The sequence below is a fragment of the Cinclus cinclus genome, chromosome 5 (assembly GCF_963662255.1).
Source record: "Cinclus cinclus chromosome 5, bCinCin1.1, whole genome shotgun sequence".
Lineage (NCBI taxonomy): Eukaryota > Metazoa > Chordata > Aves > Passeriformes > Cinclidae > Cinclus > Cinclus cinclus.
Window position 1 is genome coordinate 31715799 of NC_085050.1, and position 22368 is coordinate 31738166.

Sequence of the window (22368 nt, forward strand, 5' to 3'; positions counted from 1 at the left end):
ATGCGGCCGGGCCTGGCTCCCGCGGCGGCGCTGACGGACGTGGTGAGTCCGCCCCTTCCCTGCCCGCCCCCCGTCCGCATCCCCGGGGAATGCACGGATGGGTGGAAGACTAGGTAGGTACGTAGGTAGGTGGGTGGGTGAGTGGGTGTCCTTCTTCAGCGGGGAGGGAAGCGCCCCCGCTCGGGCCGCTAGCGGCGGAGCCGGCGGGTGCTCGGGCGTCGCGTTTGGGCCTCCAGCCCCAGGGGCACCTCGGGGGGAGACGCGGAGGCCCCTCGGTCCCCTTTCTGCAGGGCCCAGGTTGTGTCACACGGGGGGCAGTGGCGCCTCCCGTAGTGACGCCTTCCTGTACGCCCAGCCATTCTTCATCGCCCTTGGGGTCTCGGCTTGCCTGGCTTTAGTCAGGGATTTGTTGGAAGAGGTCATCGTGACGGTGCGAGGCTCTTCTCGGTGGTGCCAAGCAACAGGACAAGAGGCAACGGGCAGAACCTGATGCCAGAACCAAAACCAGGAAGTCTCACCTGAACACGAAAAAGTGCTTCTTTACTGTGCAGTGACAGCACTGGAAGAGATTGTCCAGAGAGGCTGTGGAGTTTCCCTCAGTGGACATTCTCAGGAACTCTCTGGATGTAATCCTGTGCAGTGTGTTCTAGGATGACCCTGCTTGAGCAGGGAGGTTGGACCACATCACCCTAACACTGAGGTTGTGGGTTTGATCTCCATTGTGGACCATTCATTTAAGTGTTGTACTCATTGTCCCTGTGGTTCCCTTCTAACTCAGAAGATTCTGTGATCTACTATGGCCCTTTCCACCTTCAGCCATACTGTGATTCTGTTATGTCCATGATGAACCACTATCAAATGTGGCTCCTTTTGCAGAGCTCTTCTTCTTATTCATGAACATTATTCTTGCATAGTAATAATTCAAATTAAGAAATCTTTTGTATCATCCTAGGCAATTTTTTTTCACATTCTGGCTGGCACTTTTGTGGGTCCCACACTCCAAGACCCTATTAATGTATAACTGTGTTATCTAAAATACTTCAAGATTATGCTTCAGGAACCAAACTGTTTCTTGGCACTCCAGAATCACTGAAACATGAAAATCCTTCACCAGCAGATAAACTGTAGTGGATTATTATATTTTAACAGTCATGCGTGTTTTGCATATTGCTCTTTAGAATGCTTTTAAAGAAAAGAAAATTAGTCCTATGTTTTGGGCTTTTTATTCAATGAGTAGCAATGGTGTTGTATGTGTGTCTCATACTTTGTAAGCAAACAGTTGTGGAATAAGTCTTTCCAAAGGATCTTAGTATAATTATTTTTACAGGTGTTTGGTGGTTTTTTTGAGCAGTTAAAGCTGTTAAGCATTCTTTCTGTGGACTGTTACACGGAGCAATTCCCACACTCATCTGTCACGTTTTGTTCTCACTGTGCTGTCAGAGCTGCTTTTGTCTGGTGCATTGAACTTGATTGGGGATTGATCTATCTGAAAAAGTCCTCTCTAAATAGAAGGGTGTTTTTCCATCTGCATGAGCTCTCTGGTGAAGATCATGTTAAAATATCTGCAGCAAGCAGTTATGAGGACACAGAGCAAGGGACATTGGAAGGGGGAAGACACAGCTGGCTGGTCTCTGTGGTGGCATAAGCAGCTCTCCTGTCAAATGTGAAACTCAGCCCAGGTTCTAGAGGTTGTGTATGTCACACTCACCTCCCCGCCACCCTTTGCTTTTTCTCCTTTCCCTGAAACTGTGATTTCCTAACAAATGAATGCATAATTACTTTTCTGCTCGGTGCTGTCCTTGCTTCACTTGAGCTGGAAGAATATATATTATATGTATATTTTATATATAAATGTGAATGTTTATTATGGGAAACGTGACATTTGGATTAAAACAATAAGAAACAATGACATTTTACATAAAGTATTTCTGTATAGTAGAAGTATAGAATTATGGCTTTTTTGTCAAGGTAGGAAATCTGTTCCAAGGTATAATTGAGGTGCTGGTTGCAGCGACTGTGCACTGCTGCACCACTCACTTCCCTGTTTATTCACTGGCCTTCTGTAAACCTGAGCAGCTGCAGTAATTGTTGGTGTGCTTGCACACTGTGCTATAACATCAGTCGTTGTGGCTTGTAAGAGGGCATGTTGAAATGGCTGCTCATTTTCGTTGCTTCTTTTTTTCTCCTTAGGTAATTCTAGAAGCTATGGATATACTCTTCAGAATAAGAGGAGGCTTGGATCTTGCATTTCAGCTTGCAACTACTGATGGTGTGTCTATAAGACTAATAGATTTCTTAATACTTATATGAACTTTTATTAAGAAACTATTTATTATATTTATTTTCTTGGCATTTTACCAGCTGTTAAGTGCTTCTTCATAAACCTGTAAAGATTATTCTTTATCTCCATACATTTTCTGACATTCCTTTTCCATCCTATGTTTTTTGTTTTAATTTGAAATAAAATTTACATTGACACTTGCATATACTTCTTACTTAGGGATAAGTTATTTGGATCGCTTTTCAGTTTGAAGCCAAAGTTGACCCTGAAGTTCTAAGCAAACAGAGAATAAGGCAGTGAATTATGTTATAATGGGACTGTATTAATACACAATTTTGAGACTGTGGTCCAATCTTTCCAGGAGAAATAGAGAAGGGGAACAAGCTAACAAATCACTGTACTGAATTGAGGGAGGATTGGCTACTGTAATTCCATGTGATAGCAAGGGACTAGTCCGTAGGGCATTAAAGGGCTCCTGTAGTCCCCCATTGTTACAGTAAAGTGACATTCTCCTCAGAAGGCCTGCTCAGGGCTCTCAGTGGCCATTGAGCTGTCATAGGGCAGGATGGAGAAGGGGGCTGTTTTTAGCTCAAGTCTCGGTCATTCTCTATTTTAAAAGCACATGTCTCAAGCAGAAACACTGGATTCCATCTAGTGAACCTTGATAAGGAACTTATTTGAGTTCATGATGTGGAGCAGAAATTGAATAGATTGACCTAATCCAAAGCAGAATTTTGTGAGTTGCATCCTCAGAGAAGGGTTGTTTATTTGACTTTGTCTGTGGTGTAGTTAACTGTAACCACAGTGAAGCTGAGTGGTGTTTGAATTGTCCAAGTGCATGGTATTCACACCTGTTAGTGGGTAAATATGGCACACTTCTTTTGAAGGGCAGTGAGCTTTTTCTTCTGGAGCAATTTTCCTTTGACTTTTCTAATGTAGTTTTTACAGATTTCTAGTACAAAAGTTATCTAATAGTGACCAAATTTAAGTTAATGCATCAGAGAGATACAGCATAGTCTTTGATAGCTTGTTAGGCTTTTTTAACTTACAGTATTCAAAGTAATGTTTTTTAACCTTCACAGTAAGGAGAAAAATGTGGCTAATGTGCCAAAGTTACTCTGTCATATCCAATAGTGTCATATCAATTACTGGTTCAGGTTGTAAGGTGTGGGTAAAACATCTTACAAGTTCTGAAAGACAACTGTACATACCAGTAATAAAGTTTCAGGCAGACCAGACTGTGGTGTACAGGTTTATGTTGGCCAAAATTTGGTCCTCAGCTGAAATGTAGACACTGCTTTTCTAGATTTAGTCTGGTTTTGGTTTGTATTTCTGAACAATGATATGAGGTCAGAAACGTGTGAATGACTCAGATTGAATGTTTTCAGGATTTTTTCAAAAGCCTAAGTATACATAAAAGTTTGTCTGTACCTAGAAGTTTGTTGGCAGCTGTAGGCTTGGTTAAGTCTTACTAGATGTGACAGTGGAGTAGATTATTCTTCTGTAAGTTTGACAGCATCTGAGAGAAACAGTACACTTTTTCTCAGGGAGATGTGCGTGAATGTTTGAGACAGACCTGCTAAGTGAAATCTCACCTCAGTTTTGTTTACCCAGTTGTTTTTCCGATCATAACACTTACATTTTTATTCCAAGTCAAAACAATTCTATTAAATGTATGCCCAGCAGCTTTAAAAAATGGTGAGGGAATTTTCTAGTCTAATTATATCCTTATTGTGTTTCAGAGGCGTCAACAAAAAAGGCATTAGGATATGTTTTCAGTGATCTTGAAAATAAACTGTCCTCAGAGGTTCTTGTATTCAGAATTTGCCACAGTTCAGTCTATGTGTGGCCTAACAATGGTATGACCACAGTTCCAGAGCTGACTGATGAGTCTGCATGTAAGGAGATAAGACGATTTATACAGTAAGTATATTTAAAAACTGGGGGGGATGGTTAACAGATTAATTCCACATTATAGAAATTTCTCTTTCTGTTGATAATTCAGATTTGATCAAGATGATGAGACCAAACAAAAGCTTGGCAAAAGAAAGGATAAGAAGTTACAGGATACGGTATGTTTCTAAAATATAAGAATAAATTGTAATTATATTTTAAATTATAATTTAAACATTTTTAGACTTGCCCTCCCTAGGCCTCTCTGTACACAAATAGGCATTGACATGACTTTAAAGAATGCTTTTAAAGTCATTGAGACTCAACATGAATGCAGAAATCCACCTATGGTAGATCACCACATAGAAGTTTGTCTTTAACATTACCTGCTTTTATTTAACCCAGGTATTTCATTACTGAGTTTGATACCAAATACCTGCAATCTTACTTTTGCCTTCTTGTTTCATGTGTAGTTGGAGATGTAATATTGGTGTCTTTACTCTCTGCAGCAGCCGATAATTAATGTAGACCTCATGTTGGAAATGACATCTTCATTAGCTGCTTTGGCTCCAGTCATTGAAAGGGAAAAGAAAGAACACCACTACATAAATATGACATTACCAGTTGATGTTGTTGTATCTGTTTCTCCAGAAGAACCATGGGGAAAGTAAGTATTACCATGAACTTGCACTTTTTCAGCTTCATTTCTGCTTTTTCTTGAAATAATGAAGTAAAATGATAGTATTAATCACTTTAATGAAAAGTATATAGTATTTTTGTGATGTAATTTTAACTGTAAAAATAAAAACTTAAATGGAGAGCTGTTAACTTCAATAATCTTGAGACATGATCTATAAAAAATACATTTTGTCAGTGTCTGACAGATTTGATACTCATAACTATTGCTTAGTAATGAATTGAGAAAGTCAGGAAAATGTTCTAGAAATTTTTGTATATGAGGTGTATAAAAGTGAGAGGTGTATTTGATGAGTCTTTGTAATCTCAGCCCTACATTTGGGGCTGCAGCTGGGTAGGTACAGGTGGAAAACATTTGAGTTTGCCTATGTATTTTTTTCCTTGCATTTTTTCCATAGGATTTTCCTCTGCATGACACTAAATGGAGTAGATGAAATGGAAAGAAAAAAAAAAGAAAAAAGAAAAAAAAAATATTCATATATTTAATTTTTACTTTGGCAAATGCTCATACTCATTGTGTTTCTGATATGAGAGCGGGGCAGCCGCATTTGGGGGACTGAATCACTAGGGACTTATTTCTGTGTGCAGACAAACTTTGAGTAAGGCACAGCTGGGCTCTGCCTCTGTGGGAGCAGAAGCATTGAAGTAGTGCAGTCATCTGACCAGGTCAGACATGCATTTAGGTATTGTATAACTCACAGCTGTGAGAAAAAAATTATTCACAATCACTGCTCTCCTTTTGAAATACTCTCCTTTCTACTTTGCAGGGTACAAAATCTCCTAGTGAAAGCAATTCATGGGCAATTAACTGATATGGAAAGATGTATCATGAAATACGTGAAAGGCACATCAATTGTTGTACCAGAACAATTTCATTTCATGTTACCAGGAAAAAATCACCTCATAACAGTCTCATATCCTACGGGTATTTCAGATGATCAGCTGGAAAGTTACAGAAAGGTAAAGCCAACAAACCATAACAGAACCTGATCTTTTATTTTTAATTGCTGTAATTTAAACAGTGGCAAGGCTTTCCATTTAGTCAGTGTAGAATAAATACTAGCAGATACTGCTGGTTTTTAGACTTATTTTTATTATAACCAAAGCAGTATACTCAAATGTGGAAACTTGATTGATTAGAAGTTATTTTATCAAATGTAGCAGATCTCATTTTTGTAAGGGAACAAGAGAAACTTTAAAAGTACATAAAATTTTGTATTCTTAGTATGTACTGAGAGCAGAGAGATAATATTCTGCAGCTTAGAGGTGTTGAAGCTGTGGGGACTTTTTCTGTGTGAAGCATTACTGGGTGTGTAAAACCCAGTCTAGCCTTGTGTTCGCAGAGGCCTCAGGCACTGGTGGCACTGCCTGTGTTTCCTGCTCTCTGAATGCTCTTCATTCTTACTGATGGGAAGTGTTACTGCAGCTCCTGTAGCTGGGTTCAGTGCTGGGTCATCTGCCTAAAATGTATTACCTGTGTTACACACATTATCCTAGATGATCTCATCATGCCTTTCACTCTTAAGCTTTGTGAAATAAGACAATATATCTGCTGTGTGGCAAACAGAGCTTAAGAGATTTTAAAATAGACTGAATCTGCTTGAACCATAAACCCAATATCTTTACTTTGTCTCAGTACGTGTTATTTGTATGCTCCAATATCAGTTAAGATTATAATTTGGTGTGTACCTACATTACTGTGTAGATAAAACTGTAATCCTTTTCTGTGATGGTGTATTTTATCATGCTTTCATAACAAACCTGTTACTCATGTTATGTAACAGGACTGCATAAAGTAGTGGGGCCCTTTAGATGGGAGGTAAGCCTGCATGAGCTTCCCTGGAAAGGTGAGGTCTAGTAGTTAACGTAGCTGCTGAATGTTTAAGTAAGCCTGTTTTAATAATTTTCTAAACTGTGCTGTTAAAATTATATCTTTATTGTTGCTTACAATGTGGTCTTTCTTTTAAACCAAGATTTGAATTGTGTTTCTTATTTTTATTTGAACTTGCATGTAGGAATTGCATGGGTTATACAATCTGCCTTGTGACAGACCATATTTCAAGAGAGCAAATGCTTATCATTTTCCAGATGAACCATATAAAGATGGATATCTCAGAAATCCACATTTACATCTTAGTTCACCTGGCACAGAGTCTGGTATGGTAAGTTTAAATTGAAACATTTTGTAGAAAGTACCTTTTTATTTTGAGATTTTTTTTATTGAAAGAAGTACTTTAGATAGTCAATGATGTGCAGATGAGAAAGTGAAATAATTGGCTTGACCTTTTAAGCAAAAGGGTTCCTCTGCACAAAATGGCATTGCCTTAATTTGCTGTATTTGTCCCAAAGAAATTGGATTTTTGTGGGAAAATAAATGTCCAATATTTTTAGTATGTATTCAAAAAAGTTTCTCAGAACCAGGAAAAAAAACTAAAACTAGGAACAGAGAAGTTTAGGAATCAAAGCCAGGTGGAGTAATCATTGTGAATTACAACCCGTTGAATCTTCCAAAGATTGGCAGTTCCCAACTGAAAACTTTACAGTGCAAGTGTCAGGTCACATGACTTCTCTGAAAACTGATGCAAGTGTGATGAGATGCCTCTGTGTTCTCCCCTCCTGTGCAGGTTTATTTGGTACAAGGTGTATACAGTTACCACCACTACATGCAGGACCGCATCGATGACAGTGGCTGGGGCTGTGCCTATCGGTCTTTGCAGACAATCTGCTCTTGGTTCAAGCACCAAGGCTACATGGATAGACCTATACCAACACACAAGGAAATTCAACAGGTACAGAACATTTAAGGAGATTATTTTATTCATGTTTGTCCAGAAAGGTTTGTGTAGATTATTTTTTTAAATATCAAATTCATGTATTTTAGAAGATATCCTTAAATTTGGCTGGTGGTTCTGAATTGTTTATTTGTGTTGGGTGACATTATCTGTACAAATAAGATAAATTAAAATAGTGTTTTAAATGTTTCCTTGGATTAATGTTCTATTAGAAGCTGTGATATGACATTTTCAGTATTTTTGTCAAATGAAAAGAACAAAGAACCCAATGTGTCATGCTAAAATCAGTTTTAAAACTGGCTGTCATATATATTCAGTGACAGCTGGATTAGTTCCCAGATGCTACACAGGAATTTACTGACAACTTCTGCAATTTTTCTTTTGACAGTAATTCATTTTTCCTGATTTTTGAACTTCCCTTCACCTCTTTTTCTATTTTTAATTTAAATGCATACTAGAATATGTTCATTTCTGTTAACAGCACTGAAGTAAATCTGTAGGCTTGTAGCTAATACCCATACTTGGGTATGTATATCAAGAAATACTGCAGATACCTTCAGTCTTCTAAATATAATTCTTCATGTTGCATTAATTTACTGAACAGTTTTAGTAAAGTTCAGTTCATCCCATGAAAAAACATTTATCGTATATAGCAGTGATGTGAACATAAAGGTAAAACCACATCTCCTGAATATTTCTCAATCCACACCTAAATGCTATTGTAATCTGTGCACTCCTGTAGTATTTTTAGGCATCTGAAAGAGGGCAGTAGCCTGCAGAAAACCTTTGAGCTTTGTGTCCTGAGCAGAAAAGGCCCCTCTTAAGTGCTGAATGTAACATAAGCCTCAGAATGAAGAACAGTTTAAAATAAACCATAACCTTTGACATGGATCAGTAGCCTCTTCCTCAGAGCACTCTTTTATGGATCCTTTCCTGAATGCTTTGAATAGAAGTCCAAGCCTTTCAGTCTGTGAAGTGGCCTCTACAGTGTCCAAATGATGCAGTCCATTATTAAAGAGTTCAGTGGTAGCCCTCCCAGCCTGAAGTCTGCCTGTGGACCTGGAGTTGTAGTCTCTGCTCATGGACACAGTTCTGCATCACTGCTCAAAGGGACATGTCCAAAACAGAACCACAGTGAATGAATTCAACATTCATTGGTCTGCTTTTGACCAGCTAGGTTCAAAACAGATGCCCATATATATAAAGCAACTTTGTTCACAAAAAGTGGTGGAATTCCATACTATATGTTGTTGATATTTTGGTTTCTTCCTCATGATGTTGTGAAGGCACTGGTTGATGCTGGAGACAAGCCTGCGGCATTTGCTGGGTCACGGCAATGGATTGGTTCGATTGAGGTACAGCTTGTTTTGAATCAGCTTTTTGGAATAACATCCAAAATACTGTTTGTCAGGTAAGAATCACAACCTGTTTAGTAGCTTGGTAATTGCTTAAAAGGCTGAATGCCTTAAAGTGCAAATCATGATTACAGTACATGGGAGAAGAGGTATAATTAAAGAGGTAATAAATCTTTTAAGGATTCATTGCTCATTAACTCTCTGTTCCTACCTTTAGTTGTGTTAAGTGCTTACAGATGAGGGTGGTGTTAAAGTTCTTGGGAGCTTGGGGTTCCAGTTTTTATAAATAGCTAAATAATATGCAAATTGCCCACTTTTATAAAGCTATGGTCTAATGCTTCCACAAGAAATAGGGCTCCCATTGGGTGTGCTTAATCTACAAATTGCTTCATGATATGCAAACTGATAAGGAATTCAGCCTATTCCTTTGCACCCCAGTTTTTGATGCAGACACACAGTCTGATGATGTCCACAGAGAATGTACACTGACAAATAAATTATTACTGTGGCCACAGACCTAACTTGTGAGTTTAGGACTGAGGCAAATTGTTGAGAAGTCTGGAAAATAATGTTCCCCTTTTTGCATTTGTGTGACAAAGCAAGGAATTTGTTTTCATTCTGATAATCTGATGCTCTCATACAGTGAAGGATCCCACAAAGATATTTGGGACAAAAAGAATAGTCTTTAGCATTTATCAGAAGAAAAATTACTATATTTTTTTACCATTTAGGCAGCACTAAGCCAGCACTAGGCAGACTTAACAAAACCCTGGACGTTTAATAAATACAGTCATGAAATTAAGAACATACACTAAATATGTGTATGAAAATATAAATCGAAATACTTCTTATGTGTTCTTGTTTATTTAGAGTAAATTCACGCTGTAGGTATTCTAAAAGAGAATGGTGATGGGCATCCTTAATGTTAAGAAAATAGTTCAGGTCTTCAATATTTAATCACTTTTTTGTTCCAGAGCTTGTACTTGCAGATGGTCCACCTATTATTTATAACAGCTATGACAGGCCCAGCCAGTAGGAAGATTTTTATTCCTGCATATGTGAATATAGAATACACTCTTTTCTGAACTGGAATTCAGAACTGGTAGGATTGCTTATAGTGCTGCTACAAGGGAGCACCAGTTCTTCTCAGTGTTGGTAAAAACCGACATCACTACCATGCTAGGAAGAAGAAGCAATCATTCAGATTTTTCAGCTGGTCACTGGCAGTGGTAGCATTTTTGTCTTGGGTTTATTTCCAGCTAGCCCCTCTAATTCTTTATGGAAATAAGACTTCACAGCTGCACCAGCAACACCAGTTATAATAAATGCACAATTTCCCAGATTTATATTCTGTCTGCATTTAATCCATTCTTTCTGTTTGGGAAGTAGGCACACAGACTTGCGGTGTGTTTTTAAAATATTAGCCACTATATAAAGAAATATAAAGACAAGATATTAAAAATTTCTGTATTAATTTCCTTGCCTAGCAAATAGACTTTGTGATAGAAAATGTTTTTCAGGAAGTTAACACAGAAATAATCCGAGTGACTTTCTAATCAATTATCTATGCAGTAAACGAGCATAATGGATAATTAGAGAAGTAAGCCTAGTGAGAATGACAAATCTGTTACTGTTTTTCTTACCTAGCCAGGGTTCTGAACTAGCATTGCAGGGAAGAGAGCTTGCTAATCATTTCAAGACTGAGGGAACTCCAGTTATGATTGGTAAGTGCTTGAGTGTTGAAGAATGCTGATGGAAGTGCATGGCCTCCCTGTGCTGAATTTCATTTCAATTAGAACCCATTTAATTTACTGTACAAGAGTTAATCAAAACTGTAGATGAATTAAAAATTACAGTTTTCCCAAGGTATCCTCGAAAATGATTCAGTTTAGTCTGGTTGGTATCTTTCTATTCAGTAATTCTTTCAAGCTAAGTATTAAACTTGGTAACAAAAGTCAGTTTAAAGGGTGTTTTTATAAATTGCTGTTAAGTCAGAACTTGAGCTGACTTCATTCTCTACAGGAGCAGAGTTCACAGAGTTCACAGTTCACAGAGTTCCCCAAAACTTCCCCTCAGAGAAGAGTACTGTTTCTCTGGTTTGGATGAGAAGGGTGTTATCCAAATTTGCTTTAAGACCAGTTTTAATAATCTGAAATATTGGTATGATAAGAAGTGCCATTTGTAAAAATACTGTGACATAATTGAAGTATTTTTTTCATGCTGTGTTTTAGGACATTAGTGATATTGATATTATTATTTTCAACTTTAATAACATTAATTTAAGCAATTTTGCAGTCTTTATTTGTCATTCCATAATACAGTGTAACTTTCTCAAAATAGAGATGCCAGAAGTCCAGACTTTGGTATGGTTATGGTTTAGATTAGGTATTAGGAAGAAATGTTCCCCTCTGAGGGTGGTGAGACACCAGAACAGGCTGCCCAGAGAAGCTGTGGATGCCGCAAGCCCAGGGGATGGCCCAAGTCTCAAAGCCAGGTTAGATGGAGCTTTGAGCACCTGGTCTAGTGGGAGGTGACCTGCCCATGGCAGGGACGTTGGAACTAGGTGATACTTCAAGTCCCTTGCAACCCAAATGATTCTATGATTCTATTAAATATCCTTCGCCTTTCAGCAGCGTTTTTGTCTGAATTTCAAGAATGTAGAATCCTATATTGAAAAATCTTTTATTCTGTAACTTACCCTTCCCTTTAATGCTCTCTTGTAGGTTGGTTTCATTTCTGTTGTCATTGGAGGGTTGGAGATGGGCTTTTTGAGGGTTGGTTTGAGGATTGTTTTGCTTGTATTCTTCCAGAGATTTTGCAATCCCTATGTGCTGTGTGGAGTTATTACTACAATATTGTGGGGATGCAAAGTATTGCATGCTACCTGAAACATGCAAGAGTTGAACTGTACCCATCTCATCAAAATATCCCCTTTTTCTGTTTGCAGGCTGGGGAAAGGGAAATCAGAATTTACTATTCTGCCCCTGATACTCATTGATGTAACTTAGTAGTTATATCAATGATAAACCTCATCCAGGAATTCTGATTTCTCTTCTAATTTTAGTCATTTTACCACCAAGGAATTTTGCAGATTTCTTTCCTATGGTTAGGTTTCTTTAAAGAAAAAGTGCAAAAGGGATGTTTGAAATATTCTTGACTTCATCTGGTGGAAGTGTTGAGGATTTAACCTGCCTTTCTGACTTGGAAGAAATTTGGAAAATACATTCACTACTTATTTTTGTAACGATACATTGTTGAATAATGTAAAGGATCTTATGTCGGACTATCGGAATCACCTTGATACAAGCTAATCTGTTAATAGAGGGTGTTAATGTACTTTTATTTAACCCTTGCACATTAAGTCAATCCCAATGAAAAATAATTCAGCAGTCTGTGTTTCTCCTATTTTAGGTGGAGGTGTTTTGGCTCACACAATATTAGGAGTGGCTTGGAATGAGACTACAGGGCACATAAAATACTTGATTCTAGATCCACATTACACTGGAGGAGAAGATCTGCATGTTATTTTGGAAAAGGTGAGGCTTGATGCAGATGTATATTCACACATTTATGTATATCCATGTATATCCATTTTGGCATGAAACAAATAATTAGCCAAATACAAACTAGCCATTCTATGGCTGCTCCGTTCCTTATGGAAGAAGCACTGACCCCAGTTAACCTGCATACTACAATATGCTAAGTATTTTCAGTTTCTGAAACTTAGTGTCTTTGGAGATGTATCAGATCAGCAACTACATCAAGTTACTACACTATAAAGCAACAATCTTTATTTTATATGACTTCACCCATCTCCCCTTTTACTCGGGAGTATATAAGATAAATGTGTTTTGTATTTTGAATAAAACAGAATATTCTGTTCAGGCTGCAAGATGGTCTAAATGAAGCAGAGAAGATAATTTATTTTAAATTTTATAAGTTATTTTAAAAATCGAACACTAACCATTCTCAGATCAGGCCTTGAACTATGTTCAGAGGGTAGGTACTGAATTGTTTTGAAAATGTGGAAAAACTCCAAAGCTCTCAAGGGTGTGTAATGCCATTTCCACGTTTAAAGCCACTAAAAAGGATAATGCAGCACATTACAAACCAGTAAATATAGTGTCAGAAACGTAAACTCGTGAAGTGGCTAAGTCATCCTGCAAGTGCTAGGTAATCGATGTCTTTTCTGTTTTTCATATTAAGTTGCAAACAGTAACTTTTATTTCTAATCTTTGATACCCTTGTGTAGGCCCAACAAAAAAACCCAACCAACCAACCAAAAAAACACAAAAGGACAACAACAAACCAAAAAAAGAGCTGTTTAAGGAACATTTTGCTGGCCTGTAATGATCAAAACTTGAACACAGGAAGAAACAATTTCCAAAGAACATGTAGGACCAAGGCTGTTAAGAATGGTTCAGTGATCCAGGAGGAATAAATGCAGTAACCACTTTCCTCATTAGAAGTATCTAGGGAGGAGCTATGGTGGACTGTGTGTAGCTCTTTTCTTCACAAACACCTCCAATAATTATGTGGTACTCTGCAAACTTAAAAGCTTTTGTTAAGACACTTTCATTCTGCTGAATCAGGTTGAACAGCACAACTTCTGGTACCAGGAGCTCTGTTTGGGGCTGAAATATCAGCTATTACCAGAGAAGGCAAGGATCCAGGATAAGAAAGGGAAAACATGAGAATGATGGCGTTTCAGAATAACATTATTCTCTCGGGAGCAGCAGAAGGTAGTGGGGATGTGATGATATTTCCTAATAACTGAGCTGGGGAGAGAAAAAGAAGGAGAGAGTCTTTGTAATGTGTTTTCCATGAATATGTTTCCAGGCATTAGAACTGTAGAGACCTTTCAGAAAAATGTCATTGCATTCTATAGACATTTGAAAATAGTTCATACATCTTAGATTAGTATGATTAGTAAAATAAGAATAGACTCAATAGTAGTAGATAGGAAAAACAGTATTTAAAGTAGATTTAAAAGCTGTCTTATTTTTCCTTGGACAGGGCTGGTGTGGATGGAAGGGCCCAGAGTTTTGGAACAAGGACGCCTATTATAATCTGTGCCTACCTCAACGACCAAAAGCTATTTAAATTCACTCTTGTGCTGAACACGCTGAGACGGATAGCTGATCTAGATAAAACTGTCCTGTTATTTATCAAAATAATGCTTTAAATCAATCAAAACCCTATTGAAATAGAAATTAAGTTGAATTAAATTAAGAAACTATTTTTTATATGGAACCTCTAGAAATAAGTTACCTGCTTTGAACTGTATTCCTTACAAATGCATTAGGCAACGAATACTCTGTACTTTTCCATAGCAGAACTGTAGGTTTATGTAGTATTTATCTTCTGCTAGAACCTTTATAGATTAAATGCCAAATCCTTTTCTTTTACGGAATTCTTTCATGACAAAAAGATAAACTGTCCTTTGCCTTTCAAGTTTGTTAGTCAGCTGTCTTGTCCATTATGAATCTGTTCAAAGGCCTTGTTTGTTGCTGGTATTCTTGATTATGCATTTTAGGAATGGGAAAAGAATGGCTATATTTACTGAATTTTATTAATTAAGCTCTCATATTTACACAGAAAAAAAACCCAAGAGAATTAATTTAATTAATTTTCCCATGCTCATTTATTTATAGTTGAATGAATACAAGTATTCCGGGGGGGGGAAAAAAAAAACTCACAGCATTCTTCTGTAAGAAGTAACAATAAACAAGCTTTCCTCCTTCTCAGAAGGAGACAATGTCCCAGCACACACATCTGGCTGCTCAGTGTATCATCCAGTCATGGTTCTTCAGACTTCAGATTCCCCTTATTTCATATTGGGATTACAAGCTGTTTCTTCTAGCAGCTAGGATACAAGATCTGTCATAGAAACAAACAAAATAAGTCTGGAGCTACTTCAACAGTACATCAGTAAGAGTACCTGTGATTTTTATGTGTTAAAGTAGCATCTTAAGTGGTATTCCACATGTACTGTCCATTTCCATGAAGGCCCTAACCTTAAGTACCTATGCAAGTTCATTCTTACTAGGAGGCTTCTAAATCTAACTGCTCTGTTCCAACACACATTGGTTTTATTTGGATGCTAAAAACATTTCTAAAAATATCCTGAATTGTATTAAACCAATACTATTACACACCATCTGATATTCTCCTCTTTCTGTTCATGGATCTGCTGGTTTCACTTTCTTGTTTCCTTGCAGTTGGATCCTCTTTCCACAAGCCCTGTCTGTCACTTAGCAGGTATTCAGACTGTCCTCTCAGTTTCATTGTCTGAGTGTGCTCAATTGTCCTGAGGAACTTGGCACATTCCAGAAAGCCATAATCCAGTGCAAGGTCTGCTGCTGTCTGTCCACTGTTGTTGCACAAACTGAAATACCGAATTAACAATAACCAGTTAACTGGAATAATGAGCAAGCACTGGTTAAGTGGTAATTTATGCAGGTACATAAAAACAAGTACTGAGAATAAATATCAAGAAGGTTTGTCAAGGATAGCACAGGGCTTATACAGGGGGCTGGTATTAAATACAAAAAGGAATAATTATTTTTAAATGAACTTGTCATCAAACTATTACTGGCTTAGCATATCAGAAAGGCAAGAAGAGGGTGAGATTATGATCGGGAATATTCTCTCAGCAGTCATCACAGAGGTATATAGCTAAACAGCATGTGAACATGTGGTCTCTGCTCCTTTGGTTTTTTGTCAGTTTTTAATACTCCTGTGGCTATAGTCATGCTGTATTTGCAGCCTTAGCAAGTTAAATGTACTCTGTAAAATGCACATCCTTTGACACTCTTACTGAAGTTACTAAATGTCGCTCAACTTACTCAATTTTAGCATCACCAGCAACAAGGAGAGCAAGACATTCCAAACTCCCAACTTTTGCTGCTTTATGTATCGGGGCTTCTCCAAGGCAATCCTAAAAACACAGTTTATATTTAACAGTCATTTGCAAGAAGAGGAGTAGGATAAAACTGTCTTGTTCTCCAAAATGACTGTTTATGTATACCAGTCTGTTGTGAGCTGAGAAAGAGATTAAAGGAATATAGCTAGTAAAGTGTACTTGGTAACTACCATTAAATGTCTAATGTATTCATCACCACAAAGTCAAGTGCTGTCTCCTGCAATAGTCATTGTTTAACCTTTGCCTTCTAAAAGGTGACTTACACAGAATACTCTCTACACGGATTAACAGCATCTCTTAGCACCATTCAGGGATTGCTGTGACCAAGAGCTTGCTACCAGCTCAGACGTATAAGGAATTAAACTAAGCAACTCGAGTAATAATCTTTACATTTACTGGAAGTAGGGACAAACATTTGGAGGACCAATAAATGCTCAGTTTTGTAAAAGAATTAAGTTGTTTGGACATCTGCATGCAGCACTGTAAGCGTGAAAATTAAATTATACTTCGCAAGTGAAGTTGCTAATGCAATATAAGTAAGATTTCTGGTTCATGCTAGAAGTTACTCTAGAATAAGCAACTCCAGATATCTCATGGAATACAACGGAGTATAAAAAAAGCTCTGTTAGATAAAAAGTGTGTAAATAATATTAAATGGATTTAGTGACATGCCAATTAGAAGTGGAAGCAATAAAACATACGTGGTTTTTACCTGCTGGTTCAAATTTGCTCCTGTCTGCAGTTGCCAAAGTAGGAAGAAAGCTTCACCACCACAAGCAGCCAAGTGAGCTGGAGACTGACCTGAGGCATCTGCAGGTGCGTTCACACCGGTTCCTGTCTCAAATAGGTTGCTGAAACTACCAGACTGAAACGAGATATCAAAAGAAAAAAAGAAATGTTACTGCCAGTGTAAGCCACGGCAGCTCTCAGAACGCTGCATCACAGCAAAGAACATCCTCCTTGCAAATCACGGACTTTCATGTTCCTTGAGACTGCCTTTTAAATTATTTCTTAAGAGCAGTGCAAGGAATGATGGCTTTTAATCTCTTAACCAGAAATACGGATCGACAGCGGCGGTGCCCCAACATTATTAACACCAGCAGCTCCAGGCAAACTACACCTCATTCACTTCCGCAGCTGTGCTCCCGGTAAGACAAAACCACAGACAGACCCTCCCAAGCGTCACCTCTGAATTGCAGTCCAGCATCAGCATCGCTGCCCTTTGCTGCCCGAGGGGCCGTGGGGCTGGGTGCCGAGGCGCGGCTCGGTCCGTGCCCGCTCCCCGGCCGGCCGCCAGCCCCGGGCCCGCGCCCCGCCCCGCCCCGCCGGCCGCGCGCCGCACGTAGGCAGCGGCGGCCGCCGCCCATTGGCCGCCCCGGAGGCCGCGCGGGGCCGGGGCCGGGGCTGGCGGCGGCGGGGCCGGCCATGTGGAGCGGGGCCGGCCATGTGGAGCGGGGCCGGCCGGCACGTCCCGCACACGCTCGGGGGCCGCGGCAGCGCCCTCCGGAGCCCCGGGCAGCCTGGCACCGGCTGCTGCACCGGCCGGGAGCGGGCGTCGCTGGAAGCCCCGCTGCCGCCGTCAGCCGGGAGCCACCGAGCCCTGAGCGCGGCCCGGTGTTCGCTTGGTTGTGCTGTTGCCAGGCGCAGCCTCCGCAGCGGTTCTGCCAGCGGACCTTAATGCTGGTTTGGTAAGGCTAGAATAAGGCAGACTTGGATCTAGGAGAGGAACCAATTATTAATTAATTTAGATTCCCCCCCCCCCCAAAAAAAAAAAAAAAAAAGCTCAAGTCAGTAAAAAATCCTTACCATTTTCCTACCCAAGCTCTGCCACCAGGCCAGGCGGACTGGCCAGGCGAGCCACGCTGTGAAACCCAGCTCTCTCTCCCCTTCAGCACAGACACTACAGCAACTTCATCACCAGCTGGAGCAGAACTAGAATTGGCAACGGTGGGTCTGGGCACAGCCACCTGTTACATCTCTGCTCAAAACACATTTGTTAAAATAACTTTGATTGTCACCTGCATGAGCTCGAAGTGTCCTACAGAGGGTGAGTGTCCAAGGTGCACAATTCTGTTCCCTTAGCATTATGGTATTACCTTCTCTGTCAAATACCTACATGTTTGTTATGGAAGTTCCTCATAATAACTACCATCACTTAAATAATTGAAAGTCACGGATTTAAAAAACAAATAATAATGGCATGGTTTTAATAAACAGATAGGGAAAAAGAAGCCTTACAGTGTTCCCTTAGGGCGTGCATAGTTCTGAAATGAATTCACAAACATGATGAAATTACCTTCTGCTTCTCCTTTGGGAAAGCTAATATAAATTATTTTAGTGGAATATGAGCATATACAGTACAATCTTTAAAAGGCACAGAAATCCAGGTAGATAGGCTGTGAAAATTCAGCAGAATTACTTTAGTAAGTGAAAGTTTTCACTTCTCTTTTATATGGAAAGAAGTACACTTGTGTAATTACAAAATGTTGTATTGGGTTTTTCCCTGAATGGCTAGCCAAGCAGATTAGTTAACAAACAAAATTCCTACACTTCTAACTATGCTTTGTTAAGGATGAAATACCTCTGCACAGATGCCATAAATCCACAGTCATTGTTTATGCAACTTTAAAGACTCTTTTGAAAACACATAGATCCAGAATTAGCTTACTATTCAATACTTTTGCATTACCCAAGAGATTGTGTTTTTGTTTTTGGTTTAAAGATCTTCCCTCCCTACATGACCTCAGCAATTCAGAGGTTTCAAGCTGCACCTGAGGAATCTCATCTTTCCAGCCTAGGCACCTACACACACATCTGCATCCGGCCAGCCAAAACTCTCTTCAAATTCCTGCTAGTAATTAGTTCTTGAGCTTCAGGTCACATTTTGCACACCTTATTAGTGCCTGCAAAGCTCTGCTTTTGAATGTCTGGTACTTGTACTGGCATAAACACAGAAGCGACAGTTCTCATCTGTTTTGTATGGGGCAGCCCCAAGTGCCAGTTAAGGACAAAGCTTCTGGCTACAGCTGTTCTGGAACATAACTCAGCAAAAATTCCTTGTGCTTTGTATCTCAGATCACACATCTTGCATAGGTATCAACGAAATCAGATTACAAAAATGGTTCTAATAAATGTGTAAGCAGCCAGATAAACTGAGGTGTGCTGGTGAACCTTACATCCTTCTGCATCAAAAGCAGCCATGCAGCCCACTGTCAATTGTCTTTGCTGAAGGGTACTGCTGCTTTCACAGACTGTTCTTCACTCTGCTTGTGAAGTCATTCATTGATGCTTAAAAATATGTTTATTTTCCTGTAGATTTCCTTGGTTGTATCATCTACACCAAATGAATTGGAATTAATTATAGAAGATTCTTGGTACTTAAAAGTCACTTGGGACTGCTGGAAACATCAGGTTGAGCCCACAGTTTTAACCACACAGATCTGCAGGCATCACTCTCTCGTTCTGATTGTTGCCTCTGTCCCTGTTGCTATAGAAACAGTTCGCATTGCCAAAAATGGAAGGATGATGATCATCTGGAAAAAAGAAAAAGCCGGCAACACAGCTAATGATTATTTTGAACGCACTTCATTGCATTTTGGTATTATTCCCTTTTTGTTGTAAGACAGACAGCCAGAAGCAATCAACAGAAGCAGAAGCAATGCTTCACATTTCAGGAGAAACCTCGAACAGCATTTTCCCTCAATTATCCTTTGACGTTTTTAAATATCTATATGGGCAAAACAAACTACATTGCAACAGTTCCCGATTCACTTGGAAGCGTTGAAGTCCCGCCTGCTAGACTGAAGTGTCATGGCGCTGTGCCTTTTTCTCTGAATTCCATTCGGAGCTTCTGCTCCTTTTGCCTATAGTCGTGTCCTACAGAACATTTTGGGCTTCCGCTTTTGATTTCCGGCGGGAGCGGCGGCAGCAGGGAAGATGCGGGGTGCCCAGCCCGTCCTGTCCGGCCCCGGGCGACGGCCGGAGGCGGAGCAAAGCCCAAACGGAAAATGGCGTCGTCGCACGCCCAGGGTTCCTCCCGCCTCGCCAAACGCCGTGGGACCCCAGGCCCGGCTACGGAGCGGCGCCGTGTCGGGCAGGGCTGCGGCGGGCCCGGGCACAGCAGCGGAGGTGGATCCAGGGCCGGCAGCCCCAGGAGCTCGGCCCCAGCGGGGGCCGCGGCCGCGCTCCCTCGTGGGCGGCCCCGGGTTCGCGGAGCCCGGGAGGCCGTGCCCGAGCCGCCTTCGGGCGCGGGGCTGCCGGGGGAGCTGGGCCGGCGGTGCTGGCTGGCGCTGTGCTGCCAGCCGCTGCCGCAGGAGCCTGCCACAGGTACCGCTCCGCCCGGCCCGGCTCCGGCCGGCAGCTCCCGGCTTTCCTTAGCTGCGCCTCCGAGCTCTTGCACGCGGGGGGCAGCTGCCTTCACTGAACGTTTCCTTCGGGCTGTCTTCACTCAACCTTTCTGTTTTATAACAGAACCTTCTCTTTCACCTGTCTTTCGAAGAGCTTGTTAGAAAGGGGACCGGGCCGGCTTCAGACCTTTACTGTATTTACGCAGGTTCTGTCCCCTAGGGGACAAACCAGAACGCGTGTCTGTTTTTAAGCAGAGAGCCTCTCCCGTGATACCCTGTTGGCAAAACCGAAGGAGTCGCTGGCGAGGATGGGTGGAGATCCTCCAGCACCTTTTCTGGTTGGACAGCGATACTATCAACAGGTTGTGCTTTCCCTCTTTTAAGAAAATATTATAAAGCAATTTTCAACACCTTTATAGAAAAAAAGAAAAAGATGCCTTAAAAAAAACCTACAAGAGGTGCCCTATGCCTGTTTTTATCTCATTAAAATCACTAGGTGTTCCCCCTAAATAAGCTTTTCCTACACTTTCCCCAAGCCTCTAGTGAGGTCTTCCAGTTCCCTCACAAGGTCTCCTAAGGAGCAGCTAACCTCCAAGCCAGGTTGGGTTTTTGGGCAGCTGACTGCCCAAATACAGCATACTTTGTTTTCGGTTAGAGTGAGCCCTCACCAAGACACAGCTTTTGAACTTCGTTGCCCACCTAGTAACTGGAACTTGTTAAAATGTATTATATTCAAGATCTCTGTCCCTGCCTACTTCGGCTAAAATTGGTCATCCATGTCTCTGAAAGTAAATTCTCAGGGCACAGAATAAGACTGGCTGGCAGGTGAACTTAAACCTCATCTTCCTTTGAAAATTACAACTTAGTTCAGGAAGATAGAAAAGAATGTAGTGCAAACACCCAGCCAGGTGTTTTCCAATGTGACATGCACGGATTCAGTACTGTTTACAGTGCAGCTGTGGTACACTGTAAATCAGTCTCATGGTTTGCAGCAGGAACAGAATTAGCTCACTCAGGCTTTCTGCTTTCTAGGCCCTGTCCTTAATGTTTTCTTTAATAAATTACCTGAGACTTTACTCCACGGAGCTGAATGCACAGACTCCTGTCTGTTTCTTGACAAGCTGGCTTGGATGTCCATGAAAGATATTGCTGCACATCCTTAAATTTATTCTTGAAGCAAGTTTTAATTTTTGGATTTTTTAATGTATGTCTGTAGTGCCTAAAAATGCACTAAAAATGCTCGTAGCACTGTACTTCCAGATACTAGAGAATAAAAAAAACAATTTAACAATTTCCTAATCACAGCCCTCTGTCTCCTTCATATTGCACTAAATTCTCAAGAATTGTGAGATTAAATGTGCCTCCTGTACTTCTTTTTCTGATACATGTGATAGCTAGTTGTAAAAGGAAACTGGTTGGTTTGGTTTTTTTCCCTGGAATTCTTTAAAAATACAAAGCCCCCACAGTTCATAATGGATAAGCTCCCAAGACCATTAGTAGTTTAAGATAACAGCTTGGACAATATTAATAGGGGATAATTGGTCATTGTGGGGACATCTGACTGACTGTTGAAGTGTTGTCAGCTCAGTTCTAAGATTTTGCAGTCTTTTTTTTTTTAACACACATAAAATTTGAAGTAAAAATAAAGAGAAGAACATTTTAATTTTGCTACTGTTTTAACTTGGTGTTTAGGTGTAAAAATATTTCAGTTAGGACACCAGGCTCAGTTAACTGTTTATTACAGTTGTTTAACCGTATTTTAAATTTTGGTTTCTTCTCAGACTTAACGCAGAACCAAGTACTCTCTGAGATTCATTCTTAGGAGTGAAAGTGTCACTGTTGTTGCAGGTGATACCTCCATAAGAAATGTGTGGCAGACATCTGGGTCCATTCAAGTCTCCAGCCATCTGTTTTATCAGTCTGTGTGAGACCGACCTTTAGCAGAGATGTAAAAGCAGATTGTTAAACCCTCGAGTTGTAACAACACCTGACCTAAGTTAAAGGATGTCAGATACATGGGGCAGGGACTCTCAATTAGACTTTCTCTCCTCAAACTAAAAAGATGGCAGTTTGTGGGAGG

At 40.2% G+C, this 22368-nt stretch overlaps 3 protein-coding genes across 6 annotated transcripts in view; 2 read left to right on the plus strand and 1 right to left on the minus strand.

The window, feature by feature from the left end:
- Positions 1 to 15177, plus strand: UFSP2 (UFM1 specific peptidase 2). Of its 3 annotated transcripts, none has more exons than XM_062493570.1 (12): positions 1 to 42; positions 2191 to 2269; positions 4024 to 4204; positions 4287 to 4353; positions 4684 to 4841; positions 5638 to 5830; positions 6886 to 7032; positions 7495 to 7659; positions 8949 to 9073; positions 10665 to 10741; positions 12429 to 12553; positions 14034 to 15177. In XM_062493570.1, exons 1-12 carry the CDS (start codon positions 1 to 3, stop codon positions 14118 to 14120), a joined length of 1446 nt encoding a protein of 481 aa, XP_062349554.1. In that variant the 3' UTR covers positions 14121 to 15177. The 3 variants fall into 3 exon arrangements, with proteins under 3 accessions (XP_062349554.1, XP_062349555.1, XP_062349556.1); XM_062493571.1 differs by having other exon boundaries at positions 4687 to 4841; XM_062493572.1 differs by lacking the exon at positions 1 to 42 and adding an exon at positions 85 to 113.
- Positions 14784 to 17155, minus strand: ANKRD37 (ankyrin repeat domain 37). The gene is made up of 5 exons (XM_062493575.1): positions 17129 to 17155; positions 16655 to 16807; positions 15866 to 15957; positions 15176 to 15405; positions 14784 to 14897 (listed from the first exon to the last, which is right to left on the minus strand). The coding sequence occupies exons 1-5, from the start codon at positions 17153 to 17155 to the stop codon at positions 14884 to 14886; spliced, it is 516 nt and encodes a 171-aa protein (XP_062349559.1). The 3' UTR covers positions 14784 to 14883.
- Positions 15992 to 22368, plus strand: part of LRP2BP (LRP2 binding protein) — a 14814-nt gene continuing 8437 nt past the window's right edge. The window contains exons 1-2 of one of the 2 annotated variants that reach the window (XM_062493573.1): positions 19950 to 20321; positions 20546 to 20650. In XM_062493573.1, the coding sequence (XP_062349557.1) occupies positions 19950 to 20321; positions 20546 to 20650 (477 nt within the window). Of the gene's footprint in view, positions 16036 to 19949; positions 20322 to 20545; positions 20651 to 22368 lie in introns of those variants that run through there. The other variant, XM_062493574.1, reaches the window with a different exon arrangement.

Coding starts and splice junctions, on each gene's coding strand:
- UFSP2 (XM_062493570.1), top strand. CDS start 1: ATGCGGCCGGGCCTGGCTCCCGCGGCGGCGCTGACGGACGTG. Junction 4,354..4,683: donor ATAAGAAGTTACAGGATACG/GTATGTTTCTAA, acceptor TACTCTCTGCAG/CAGCCGATAATTAATGTAGA. Junction 4,842..5,637: donor CCAGAAGAACCATGGGGAAA/GTAAGTATTACC, acceptor TCTACTTTGCAG/GGTACAAAATCTCCTAGTGA.
- ANKRD37 (XM_062493575.1), bottom strand. CDS start 17,155: ATGCTGATGCTGGACTGCAATTCAGAG. Junction 15,958..16,654: donor GAGCAAATTTGAACCAGCAG/GTAAAAACCACG, acceptor CTGTGTTTTTAG/GATTGCCTTGGAGAAGCCCC. Junction 15,406..15,865: donor GCTGGTGATGCTAAAATTGA/GTAAGTTGAGCG, acceptor TCGGTATTTCAG/TTTGTGCAACAACAGTGGAC.